Below are 14,127 nucleotides of genomic sequence, written 5' to 3' on the forward strand. Positions count from 1 at the left end.
TCCCTCCTCTTTATTCTGCATGGGTGTCCCCCTAATCAGTCTCCTGCACATCTAATCCCATCTTAGCTGTGCTTCCCAGAGCACCTAAACTGACACAAGGGTCCAAGTCAAACTAAGATGTATTCTGAGATCCCAGAAGTTAGCTTTTTTCATTTTTTGAAAATTTGAGTAGTAACTGGAAATGAACTGTTCTTAAACTAGTGGTTACCAGTCGGGACAGGGAAGAGGGCAGGGGCAATACAGGGGTAGGGAAAAAAAAAGGATTATTATGGGATTATATGAAATCATGTATGTGAAACTTTTGAAAATTGTAAAGCACTAAAGAATTTAAAGAATCTTTCATTCAATTAAAAGAAAAAGAAAAGAAAAAAAAGAAATGGACTGCTCTTATTCTTTAAAAATTCATTAAAATGTCCTTGGTAGTGCCACTACATTGAACGCTAAATATTGTCTTAAAGAATTGTGTAATTTTAAAAAAGTTATCAGTTACTGAGTATTTATTATGTACCAAGCACTTTATATGAATTATCGCATTCTCATAAAACATTTATGAAGTGGGTTTTATGATGATCATTTTATAGAGGAAAGAACTAGATTTAGATTTGCCCAAAGACACACAGATATTACAAGGCAAAACTAGGAACGAAACCAGATCTGCCTCACCCTTGAGCCTGTGCTCTTACTTCCTGTACCTTATCTGAGTTGCCATTTTATACAGCATTTATGATTAATTTTTGCTTTATAGATTGAAGTATTATTATTTCAAACATTAAAAATCATGGGACTTCCCTGGCAGTCCAGTGGTTAAGACTCTGCGCTCCCAATGCAGGGGGCACGTGTTCAATCCCAGGTAGGGGAACTAAGATCCCGCATGCCGCACGGCACAGACAAAAAAAAAAAAAATCACACTCCAGCTGAAATGGAATGTGTCTCTTAACCTTCTTAATCCCAGCCTCTTTATCAAATGAGACTGAACTAAAAACAAAGTTCTTCCAACCTTGAAAAAATATTCTACTTTTAAAATTGAACAAAGAGAACCTACCTTTATAAATTTTTTCTAAATTAATTGTTCTTGAAAGAAATGGTAGAAAAGCATTAAGCTTCAAACAATAACAAAGAAAAACAAGTTTGACATGGATTTGAGAACTAATTCTTCAAGGAGTTATGCCAATTATAACATAACACCTTGTTTTCTTCAAATATGGGCAGCTGATTTTGTTATAGCATCCTCCCAGTAGGTTTCTAGCTCTGGAGATTAAATTATTACCACTGATTAACACTGAGTGTATACTATTATGTTAGACTTATCGGTCTCTAGGTGCCTTGTAAATGTAAGAAATTCTTTACTATGACATATATGGCCCAATGGCATCAGGCCCACTCCTGCAGCCCTGTCTCCTATCACCCTTCTTCCATTGCTCATGCTACTCTAGCTACACAGCCTTTTTCGCTATTTCTCAAATACGCCAAGCTTGTTCCCACCACAGGCATTTTGTATGGCTCCCTCCATCGTACCATTTAATTTCTCCTCAAATGTCACCTCCTTAAAGCGGCCTGACTCTCCTGGCTGCCCCGCCTTAAAGAGCACCCACCCCTCACACAGCTCATTCTCCTGTAAGCAGTCATCACTGCCTAAAGTCATCTATCTGTTGTTCATCATCTTTTTCTCTCATTAGTAAATAAACTCCGAAAGTCAGGTTTTTTTTTTTTTTTAATTGTTCACCTTCTGTTTCCCCAGTGCTGAGTACTCTGAGTATATGCTGAATGAATAAATAAAATGAATGAACAAGCATCTATGTTGCATATTAATTTACATTGATTTTCCAAATCCACATTAAATGATGTATTTCAGTTAAATCATGTAAGTACTTGCTAGATTTATCATTTTTGCCTTTTCCTCTAACTTTGGCCCTGGAGGTATGCAAATTAATATAAATCATCAAGCAACTTTATACATGTATAAATATTTCTCTTTGTCTTACCTGTCATATTGCAAGTCCTCTGGTTACTTTCAAAATGATATTGTCGTCGTGCTTGGGCAATGTATTCTGCAGCCTCCCTTTCTTGTATTTCTCTGATTTTCTTCTGTCCATATTTCCCCAGGATATATACTCCTAAAATTATTTTTTAAAACAAGTTAGTATATTAATGCAGTTTATTAGAGTATTAAAAATTCTAAACAGTATTTTTAACCCACTTTATCCAAATATGAGGCTTATATTAATGAAAAGTTAAAAATTACAACTTTTAAGAACCTAAATTAAAGAACTGTATAAGAATTGCAACCTGAAGAGAAGGAAAAGGAGACTGGCATTTTAAAAGCCAATGATAGATGGGTACATAAAGACTAGGTCTAAAGAAACAGAAAGGAATTAAATCTACAAAGTCAGGCAATGCCTTTAATAGTGAACTGGAGATATTCTAAATGTTCAGCAAGAGGGAACTGTTTAAATACATTATGGTCTAGCCATACAATGGACTCTTACGTAGCTATTAAAAACTACATTGCTAAATAGTTAATGACTTAAGGAAACATCCATGTTATAGTGTTAGAGGATAAAATAAGATCCTGGAAGTTTTGCTTTTTAATGTAAGTAAACATATATGACAACAGATGGATTTTAATTTCTTACATATATTAAACAATGATCATTGCTGAATAGTGGGATAGCAGGTGATTTTTTTCCTTCTGCTTGCTTCTCTATAGTTTACACATTTTCTTCAATCAAAATATAATACTTTTTAAAAATATAAGAAAAAATTTAAAAGGAAGAATAAAAGAAAGGTAGGTTGTCAAGCAGACATCTAAAACTAGAAACAAGTGAAAAAGGGAAGGTGAAGAGGGTACAAAAATTCCTAAATTATGACACTACAATATAAAAATATAGGTGGGGTCTTGCGGCCTGTAATTTACTTTAACACATTTCAGTACAGACAGTATAATATAAAATGTGCACATTTTGGTCATACCTTATAGGCAGTCAGTTTTCCTGACTGGGAATGTTAACACTCCAGCGTGGTTAGTTAGCATTTGATCAAAAGCCACATTTCAAGGTTTAAGCACTTCAACTAACCTAGCAAAATGAATATCAGAAATGGCTTTTCACAGATTAAATGAATGGTGTTTAAGATACTGGGTTAGCTGAAACATTTCAGTAATATTCATTTGAACAAGAATATACGAGCAAGTCCTTCACCCTTAGGAATGGCTTAGTCTCGGATCCTCCGCTGCTAGTTCAAATGATTCTTAGTCAAGAGGGTTAACCAAAAGGCCAGCAGAATCCTACATCTAGAATACTGTTGCATTTGCTTTGGGTAAATCGTTTATGCATGGTTCTGTTGTAGCACCAAGAAAGGACAATGGGATTTCAATGAGCTTAGAGAACAAGTTATGATACTGTTTTATCTATGCTTGATAATAGATGTTTTAATGTGAGCCAGAATTTGTTTCATGATAACCTGGCAACAAGGCTGTAGGAGAGTAACTAATCCTCACCTACCTCCAACTGTCTGTAGCCTCCAATATAACAAAAAAGAACATAAGAATTGTACATGACCTAAATAATTGGATTTGGTCTGTTTGTCACAGGTGGGAAGGAGGAAGCCCACTAAGAACTGCAAAGCAAACACGTATCCTGAATTATTTTCACTAATGTAAGCAATACAGATGAACTGATAACATGTTATATGTCTTAAAAAGACAGTGAAAGAATATGTGCTACAAATAATTAGAAATAAAGTGTGACTGCTGTTACGTCTATATGCAAAAAAAGTATTATAATCTCCTTAAAGAATAAATAAAAATTCATATAAATGTCTTCAGATCTACCTTTCTTGTAATTCACCCTCAATAAACTGAAGACAGTGAAATAATACTAACAGAATGAAGCAACTGACTTACGTTTCACAAAGTAACCCTTTGACAGGCAACTCATATAATAACTACTTCTCAATGAATTGCTTCTATTTTATTTGCACAACAGATGGCTAAAAGTTATGTGTAAAATGATTATTATTTCTCAAATAATAATAATAGCATAAAATGAAATGCTGCAATGACACCCCTTGTATAGTTAAGAATTTTCTGGAATACTAGTAAATTTGATTGGTCTATGTGTTTTCCTGGGGAGAAGGTCCACTGCTTTCATTAGATTTTCAACAGTGTATGACAAAAACACTTTAGGAACTACAGTTGACCTCTGAACAACTCCAGGGTTAGGGGTGCAGAACACTCCCTCCAGAAGTGGAAAATCTGCTTGTAACTTTACAGTGGGCTCAATTCATAGTTCTGTGCTCTTGGATTCAACCGAGGACCTGTTGTGCTGCAGTATTTACTGAAAAAAGTCTGCATATAAGTGGCCTTGCACAGTTCAAACCTGAGTTGTTCAAGGGTCAAACGTACTGTGTAAGTGGCCCTGTGCAGTTCAAACCTGTTTTGTTCAAGGGTCAACTAACTGTACTGTGTTTATTTGGTAAATGTAGTATATTCTTGCTAAAGCTAAAAGATAAATTATTATGGGTTGAAGTGTATCCTACCCCAAATTAACATGTTGAAGCTCTAGTACTTCAGAAAGTGACGTTATTTGGAGATAGAGTCTTTGCAGAGATAATCAAGTTAAAAGGAGGTCACTAAGGTGGGCCTAATCCAGTACGACTGGTATTCTTATAAGAACGGGAAATTTGGACATAGACATGTGTAGAGGAAAGATGATGTAAAGACACAGGGAGGAGGAGAAAGCTATCTACAAGCCAAGAAGAAGGGCCTGGAACAGATCCTCTCTTATAGCCCTGAGATGGAACAAATCCTGCCAACACACTGATCTTGGATTTCTGGCCTCCAGAATTGAGAGACAATACATTTCTGTTGCTTAAGCGACTCAGTTTGTGGTGCTTCATTATGGCAGCCCTAGCAAACTGATACAAGGCATTAGGCTAAAATCCCACAATCCATTATTTTCCTCGAGTTAGCACTGAAGCAAATTCCTATACAAGGACTAATTTACCCAGGCTCTCATTCGCAAGATTCATAAATTCTGATTTTGTCCTATTTGTTTCCCTACGGAAGTAAGAATGAAGGCAGAGAATTCATTACCTAAAATGTGGAGCTCAGGATACACCTGACTTGCTGTCTGAATTTTGGCCCAGAAGAGAGTAGATACTGATGGCTGTGGCACCAACTAGGCAGGTAACTTTAAGCAAGTCTTTCCTCTAGGAAAGGCTAGGAATATATGAGCTTTAAAGTTTCTTCTTTAGCTATGACTTTATTTATGAATAATGAAAACATTCACTAAATACCTCAAAAAATAAACGTAAAATGTTTTGACGTTTCCTTTCAGAACATTGCTGGTAAAGCAAAATATCTTCTAGCCATACCATATTACGAATTTGGTTTTCTAAAACCATCACTTAGTGTCTTAATGGATGAAAATCCTTCAGTATAACTATTTTACTAGGCTAATAATGTCAATAAGAGTTTGAAAATAATCTATTAACTTCACTCCCATACAAAAGACCACCAAACCCTTCTATTCTGATTCTATTTCAGAAATATTTTCTAAATTTTACCACTTAAGTCCACTTCTCTACCACTGTCTTCATTCAGACCCAGATTATTAATGCTCTTGAACTGGTTTAACAGCTTCCTAACTCTCCTTTGTTTCTGGTCTCACACCTTTCCAATACATCTTTTATATGCAAAGTGATTATCTAAAACTTAAATCTGACTGTACTATTGCCATATTTAGAATTCTTCAACACCCTGCCATCATTTCTTAATGTACAGCCCCTGTTCCACTTACATCAGAATTACTGATGGGGTACTTGTTAAAAATGTAGCCTTTAAGGAAGTTCCTTGAAAACATCCCCAAATGTTTTGTCTTATATGATGCTGTACCCCCAATATATAATATTGGTACACAATTGGAGCTCAATAAATATTTGTTGAATGAATTAAAGAATTAATGAACTGCACTCTGGACCCAAAGAATCAGAATCTCGGAGAAAGAATTCTATATTTTCATTAAGTCCCTCCAGTGATTTTTATCTATACTAAAGTCTGAGAAGCTCCAAATTCTGTAGAATGGCACAATAAGGAAGGCCCTTCACAATCTGCACTCTAGCTACTTCTCCAAATTTATCTTTTGCCACTGCCCATTTGTTCCCTGCGCTTAGCCATAGTGAAATACACTTTGATTCACCAAAAGCAAGGTCTCTGAATCTGCTGAGCAACCCCTTTACCTGCTGTGCCCCCTCTACTTTGCTAGCTGTAACTCCAGCGGATTCTTCTTTTTTAAATAATTAATTAATTAATTTCGGGCTGCTCTGGGTCTTCGTTGCTGTGCGTGGGCTTTCTCTAGTTGCGGCGAGCCGGGGCTACTCTTCCTTGCGGTGCGCGGGCTTCTCATTGCGGTGGCTTCTCTTGTTGCGGAGCACGGGCTCTTACGCGCGTGGCCTTCAGTAGTTGTGGCACGTGGGCTCAGTAGTTGTGGCTTGTGGGCTTAGTTGCTCCGTGGCATGTGTGATCTTCCTGGACTACGGATCGAACCTGTGTCCCCTGCATTGGCAAGCGGATTCTTAACCACTGCACCACCAGGGAAGTCCCTCCAGTGGATTAAGGGAGGCTTGCTGAATACCTCCATGATTCTCTCTCTCTATGCTCCCACAGAACCCTGCTCTATTATGGTACTTTAATACTATCACTGTACTACTTTTGTTTATTTCCATTTCTGCTTTCTGGACTGCACTATGAGTTCCTCAAAGTCAAGAACTGTATCTTATTCCTGTGTATCACCAGAGCCCAATATAGAGAGAGTAGGCCCTCTAATTCAAATGTTTGTTGAATGAACGAAAAACCAAAGAGACCAAACATTAAAGTTTTTTTCCCCACCACTGAATGGCCAAGCTTCCTGAGCATGCAAGTTGATTTCTTACCTAGTTTGCAAATCTGTCAAAATGTGCTACTTCTTCCATGAAGCCCTTTCCTAATTATTTCCAACTGCACAGGCTACCTGCCAGTTTGATATATACAGCATTTTTCAGCTCTTATTGTTTTGTATTTTAATTATTTGTATGTTTGTTGCTGTGGTTTGAATGTTTGTGTCTCCCCTAAATTCGTATGTTGAAATTCTAATGCCCTATGTGATGGTATTAGGAGGTGGGAGTCTTCGGGAGGCGCTTAGGACATGACGGTGGGGCTCTCAAGAAAGAGATTAGTGTTCTTTTCAAAGGGTCTTCACAGAGATCCCCAGCCCCTTCTGCCATGTGAGACTACAAGAAGTCTGCAACCCCAAAGCGGACCTTCACCTAACCATGCTTGTACCCTGGTCTTAGATTTCCAGACTCCAGAACTGGGAGAAATAAATTTCTGTTGTTTATAAGCCACCCAGTCTGTGGTATTTGTTATAGCAGCCTGAACAAACTAAGTCATTTGTTTTCATTCCTTTTAGACCATAAAGTCCATGAAGACAGAGTGGTATAGTGTGGAAAGAGAATGTGCTTCGGGATCTAACGCACCTGGGTTTGAGTTCTAGCTTCCCTGTTACTAACTCTGGGACCCTCAACAAGTTTTTAAATTCTTAGCACTCTGGTTCCCACATTTTTGAATGGGGATAACAATAACTATCCTGTCATCATCCCCACTGAATAGAAGAGCTTAATACAGGGCCCACTGGGCACCCACAAAATGGTAGCTATTACTATTAAAAATCTCTGTAAATCTTGTATTTCCAATCATATTACCTTCAACACTACAGGCACTGGATAAATATTTCTTAAAATTGATTAACTGATATGTACCATGTTATAGGACCTTTCCCTTGAAGCAGAAAGACTATGAGGCTCAAACAAATGCCAATTACGGTCATCTACTTTTTTTTCTTTTCAGACTTACATCCTTTCTTGTTATAAAACACTAGGATTATTTTCTTTTTCTGTTCCTCTGAACCTCTTCCCCCCTTTCTCATTCCTTTTAATCTCTAATTATAAAGCTCTCAATAGATTTTTGAAAAAAATCTATAACTATTTTTTTTTGAATTTTTGAATTTTATTTATTTTTTTATACAGCAGGTTCTTATTAGTTATCCATTTTATACATATTAGTGTATATATGTCAATCCCAATCTCCCAATTCATCACACCTATAACTATCTCTTAAGTGTACTCTTTTGCTTCCCCTATGATTATTTCTAATCTACCATTAGGTTGTTCCATAAATCTGACGGGGTATGCTATTTTTTCTGAGATTGCTAAAGAGACACTATTTTCTTTCCTTCAGTAGAGGCAAAAATATCTTATTTACACTTCTTCCATCACACATAAATCATTAGCTTCTACAAATAAAGTGGACTCAGTAGTCTTTGTGTAATTTAAATATACATTAGATATCAGTGCATGAAGATATTAGAAAATACATTGTATCTATAAAGAATTTTTCAAAGAATGCCATTAAAATTTACATATAATCATTATTGATCTGTGGTAGACCTCAGAGAAGAGAAAAACACTCTCCTTGCCTCATTAACAAGAAGCCTGTTTCAAATTTTCAAGAATCAACAGAGCTGAATTATTGATGCTAAGAGTATTGCTAATTTCAAATTGTTTCGGGGCAATAGAATATAATCAATAGTAAGAGAAAAACAACCAAATTCTTTGGGAAACTTCTGCTCTTGTTTTTAACTATTTCTGTAACCAAAGCATGTAGTCAGTGATAATACTTCTCAAAAAACTCAAATGCTAAAAATTCCCTCTTAACAGTCCTACATTTCCTTCTCCGGTATCACACAAGACCTTTTATTCTCTCCTTTAGATACTTGCATGATTATCTTATGAGGAAAAAGGCTCTCAAGATTGCTATTTAATCTGTTTCTAAATCTCCTCTCAGCCTGTGCAACTCAGTTATGTGAGCTAGGTGGGAATTCATCCCAATCTTGAAGATCCTGAGAAGACTGCACAACATCCCGAAAGCACTTTCTTACTGCATAATTTACTACATAGTTTGTATTCTAAAACAGCAGAAACAGAGCTAAAATATTGATTTGTGTTTCTTTGTCTAGCATATACCTTCCAGTCCTTCAGTACAATTGTGCTGTTTTCAAAAATTCAAATTAACTTTAAACAAGAACTCGAAGTGCAGGCTTTAGTTAACTTCCCTCGAATATTATGAAACTTCTGCGAACGGTGAATGCCAAAGTACTGGGAGTACCAAACAGAAACGAAGAACCTCACAGTAAAACAATAGAAGAGAAGTAAAAAAAATATGTCTTTAAGAGAACGGTGCCTTGAAACAGAAACAAACAAACAAAAATTGTGGTGGGTTCTCCCAAGATGGGTGAGTAAAAGGCGAGAAAAAGAGTAAGCGGCAGTGTCAGGGTAAAGGGCACAAATTTCACAACTGCAGAGATGTAAAGAACCCTGGAGGTTTGTCACCCGGTTCCCCGTCCCACGGTTGAACGAATCCTGGGCCATGATCCCTCCACCTCTATTTTAGAAGACAGACATCTCTCTCCCACCCCCTCCTCCCTATGCCCCTTTCCAAGAACGCTGTCACCCACCTCCGAGGACCGTACCCAGGAAGATGCATTTCTTTTTGTGACGTTTCAGAAAATTCCACGTAGATCTCAGCATCTTCAGGCCCTGGGGATGCGGGCTGCCTAAAGGGAAGGAGGAATGGTTCACCAGGGAAACGTTTCTTCGTCGCCTGGCACGGACGACCCGGCTGGACCGCCGTCGTCCCACTCGGTGCTATCCAAAAATCACGAACGCGACTTTCCGCAGAGACTGTCACCGGAGCGGGAAGGGGGCGTGGACTGTAGCTGAGCAGCTGCGCTTTCTGTTGCTGCCGGCGCGCCGCCGCCGCCGATCACTAGCCTGGGGCGCCGAGGTCCGTCTAGAATTCGCTCCCGAGTGCCTCACAGTTCGATTCCCCCGGAAACGACAGCCCGCCCCGCCGCGTTCCGTTATCAGCGCTCCTCCTCCGCCGCGGCCTCTGCCGCCGAGCGAGGCTGCCCCGGTGCAGTATGGAGGCGAAGGTAGGGTCCACGCAGACTACCGGCGGCGCGTGCTCTGTGTTGGCGGAGGAGACCGAAAAGTGGATGGAACAGGCGATGCAAATGGTGAGGGGTCGGGACGTGGATGTATAGGGTGGGAATTTTCTCCGGCTTATCCTGACCCAAGCATTTGAGTAAACGTCCCCGGGGGTGCTTTCTGGTCTTAGTAATCTCGATGGCGCTCGCCTTCTCTGGGTAAACAGCTGGCTTTACTGTCCTGAAATGTTCTTTAGCCCATTCTCACAGTGGTTCTGAGGAAAGGAAGAGAGGAAATACAGAAATTATTTGAAGTATGCGCCAAACGTCCCTATTCGGGGGCTGCTGGCACGGGCGTGCTGCGTCCCCTTGTTTCCGGTGGACATTCGCAAATCCTCGAAGTCACATTATTTTGTATTTATGACCTCTTGAATCTATCTAGTAGAAGGAAGGAAGCTGAGGATGTTTCCGGTAGAGAGCAGGATAAAAACAAGTCCCTGAACAGCCAGATTCTCATCCATCCATCCATCCTTTCACTTCCCTCGCTCCCTTCAGGACTCCTGATTAAGGAGGGCTCTAATAAGATTTGTGTATAATCCAAGCTTTAACCATACTTACGTGTCCCAGCGAACTCTTTAATAGGGATAAAAGTGTATTTGGCATATATGTATATGTATATAAATCATGCACACACACATATATGCATATGTTCTTTTAAACTTGTTTCTCATACTCTTTTGAAAGTGACTCACAGTAAAAAAAAAATCTGTTTTGTATTACATTCCAGTAAACACACACATAGATAAAATTGAAACAAAAGTTTTACAGAACAGTACTTAATATTCCTATGTACAGTTTTCCTGGTATTTCTCTTTCATTGCATTTTGGAAAAAAAAAAAAAATGCTGGTCATCACCCCTGATTTGATTTCATGACCCACTCTTTAAGCCCACTTCAAAATTTATTTCCCCCATTAAACTTAGGATGCATAATTTTCTGTCTAATACTTTAATGTTCACATGTGCCTTTAAATAATTAATTTGTAATTTGTAATATGGAGTTGTTTGTCCTGAACTCCTTTTATGTTACTAAATTCTCCAAGTTGGAGACAAGGAGTTTTCATGTGATATCAAAAATCTCACTCTCCTTACCCCAAATCATTTCAATAATATCACATGCCTGGCAGCGTCTTTTTTTTTTTTTTTTTTTTTCTGGCCGCGCTGCGCGGCGTGTGGGATCTTAGTTCCCCCACCAGCGATCAAACCCGTGCCCACTGCAGTGGGAGCGCAGAGTCTTAACCACTGCACGGCCAGGGAAGTCCCTGGGCAGCATCTTAATAAGTAGTGAGGATGATAATAAATGCACATGAAGGCTAAAATATCTCAGATTAAGCTGCGTTTATATCTTTCCATGGGCGAGAGACCTGGAGGCCAGGGAATGCCGGAATACTGGGAATTCGTGGTCTCTTCCGTTTATTTTCATTTGCTTCAGGAGCTCTCCTCAGAGTATTTATGTGGAGCTTGTGTAGATGAAATTTTGAGAGTTGCTGTCATAGAGGACTCAATAGTGGTTCCATAAACAGCTAAGTTTAATCAATCATTGAGCTTTTCCATTTTGTGTATCAGAAATATGTTTTCTTTCCATCCTTTCATATCTTTGTACTATTCTCTAGACTTCTGGACTAAACATTTGAGTCTTTTTACTACCTTTTGGTATGACCTTGGTTAAGTCACTTTATCCCCCTAAGGTATTGCTTCCTACTCTATAAAATGGGGTGGTTGAACTCCAAGTAATTTCTAAGCCCTCTCTGGCCTTGACATTTTTGTCTTTTAATTAGATTATAAACACCAAGGTGTGTGATTACCTAGTTTATCTACACAGGGTCAAGGAGGTCCTTAGTTTGCACTTATTTTTTTGGTTTTGGCCAATAGTGTATGTTTCTTCCAGGACTTGAGAAAGGGAAACAAGGGCTTGTCATAAACCTTGGGCTTTGTCCAACCATTCCCTCCCCACTAAAGAAACTTCAAATCTTAAATTATTTCAAAGAATTGTTGAAGTAATTGAAAGTGTACTATGTACTTCTGAGAAGAATTTAAGATTAGACCAGAAGCACAGCTAGTACCAAATCTGGAGGCAGCAAGTTAATCTCTGATTAATGTGTTCTGAGGAACTTGAAAGTGAAATGACCAGTATACATGTAATAGGGAGGATACTAGCATCCCCACAGCACTTGTACAGAGTACACATATTTATATGACCAGTTCAGGTAACTCGAATGTTTGTCTCTGATGTTAGCATTTGTTGGGCAAAGGCCTGGAGGAATTGGAATGGAGATGGATTCTTTAAAGTATATGACCAAAGGCAGAAAACATAAAAGGAAAATGAATAGGTTTTAGTTATATAAGTATTGAAAACTTCTCCATATTAAAAAGATAAGATACAAAGTAACAAAGCAAATGACAGGGAAAATATTTGCAATGTAAATAAAAGGACAGGTTTGATAACCTTAATATATAAAGAACTTTTACAAACTAATAAGAAAAGACGTACACCCTAATTTTGAAAAAGTCGAAGGATATGAACATGCTATTCTAAAAGAAATACAAATAACTAGCAAGTGAACAAATGTGCAGTTTCACTAGTAATAAATTCAAGTTAAAAAGAGTTACAATTTTTCACCTGTTAAATCGGCAAAGGTGAAAAAATTATAATGCTTGCTGTTGGTAAGGGTGTGTGTGTGAGGAGCTGGCTAGTTGGTTACTGAAATTGGGGCATCCTTTCTAGAGGGCAACTTTGCTATGTATATATAAAAAAGCCTTAAAACTAGTTTATCCTTTGATCCAGTAATGCCTTTATAGTATTTTTTTTCCCAAATGAAAATACTTTAATGTTTTCTTTTTCTGATTATATAAATAATTCATAGTCATAAGAAATTCAAACTATAAAAAGATTTAACAAATTAAGTAATAATTACCTAAAAATCCTACCATCAGAGGTAATGTTATAAAAATTTTAGGAACATGCTTCCACATATCTCTCTGTCCATGTGTAAACAGATATATATACTTTTTTCTTATATTAAATCTCTGTGCTAGGTTTTTTCAAATTTATTTTTTGACATATATATGTTTAAATAAATGAAATTACGTATTCTCTTTATGATTGTGAATATCTGTTTCTAGGCGTAAATATTTCTTATTTTGGTTTGTTTTCCTCTCACCCCCATTCCATAATACTTTTATTGCTATGGAATAGATTACCAAAAGTGGGACAAAGGATGTATGTATTTTAAAACCATCTAGACATTTTAAGATTGCCTTCTAGAATTATGCTGCCCAATGTAGTAGCCACTAGCACATGTGGCTATTTAAGTTTAAATTGATTAAGATGAAATAAAATTAAATATTCAGTTCCTCAGTCACATTAGCTGCATTTCAAGTACTCAGTAGCCACACATGGCCAGTGGCTACCATATTGGACAGCGCAGATCAAAGGATATTTCCATTACTACAGAAAGCTCTGTTGGATAGCACTGGTCTGAAATGGTCACCATTCCATCCCCAGTGTATGAGAATGTTCTGTCCTACCCCTGTTCCCACTAGCCCTGAAATTATCACTCTTTAATATTTGGCAGTGTTATAGGTGAGAAGTATTATAATATCTGTGTTACTTTTTTTTGTTGTTCTTTGATAAATTTATCAAACTTTCAATAAAGTTCTCTACACTTTATTGTTGTTTGTAAAATCACTATTTTTCATGACAGTTTTCTTTTGGAGAGCTAAGTGTATAATAAAGGTTATTGTTTTAATCATCAGAGCATATAATTCTAAGGGTGTAGGCTTAGAATCAAATAAAAGAATAACAGTGTTGCACTTTTACATTCCAGACACAGTGCCGTGGATAGTGTTTCATATAGGCCATAATGTATAAGCCCCATAGTAGCCCTACCCTATCAGGTGTGTATTATTACTGTCCTCATCTTCAGATGGGGACACTGAGGTTTAGAGTTAAGTAAACTTCCCAAAGTTGGGGAGCTGGTAAGGAGAGAGCTGTGATTTGAGCCCAGCCACCTGTCTTCACCCCCACCCTGCCTGTACCGTGCTGTGTTT

The 14,127-nt window shown here is 37.8% G+C and overlaps 2 protein-coding genes across 5 annotated transcripts in view; one reads left to right on the plus strand and one right to left on the minus strand.

Moving 5' to 3' along the window:
• PEX3 (peroxisomal biogenesis factor 3) overlaps positions 1-9,849 on the minus strand; it is a 34,266-nt gene extending 24,417 nt beyond the window's left edge. For 2 of the 3 annotated variants that reach the window (XM_061207058.1, XM_061207060.1), the window contains exons 1-2: positions 9,549-9,849; positions 1,983-2,114 (exon numbers count right to left, since the gene is read on the minus strand). In XM_061207058.1, coding sequence (XP_061063041.1) covers positions 1,983-2,114; positions 9,549-9,621 — 205 coding nt within the window. In that variant the 5' untranslated portion in view covers positions 9,622-9,849. The remainder of the gene's footprint in view (positions 1-1,982; positions 2,115-9,548) is intronic. The other variant, XM_061207059.1, reaches the window with a different exon arrangement.
• A 118-nt stretch (positions 9,850-9,967) lies between these two features.
• Positions 9,968-14,127, plus strand: part of ADAT2 (adenosine deaminase tRNA specific 2) — a 57,846-nt gene continuing 53,686 nt past the window's right edge. For both annotated transcript variants that reach the window (XR_009702897.1, XM_061207255.1), the window contains exon 1: positions 9,968-10,109. Coding sequence is in view for 1 of the 2 variants with exons in the window: in XM_061207255.1 (XP_061063238.1) it covers positions 10,014-10,109 (96 nt within the window). In the remaining variant the exon portion in view is untranslated. The remainder of the gene's footprint in view (positions 10,110-14,127) is intronic.

The sequence above is a fragment of the Eubalaena glacialis genome, chromosome 12, assembly GCF_028564815.1.
Source record: "Eubalaena glacialis isolate mEubGla1 chromosome 12, mEubGla1.1.hap2.+ XY, whole genome shotgun sequence".
Lineage (NCBI taxonomy): Eukaryota > Metazoa > Chordata > Mammalia > Artiodactyla > Balaenidae > Eubalaena > Eubalaena glacialis.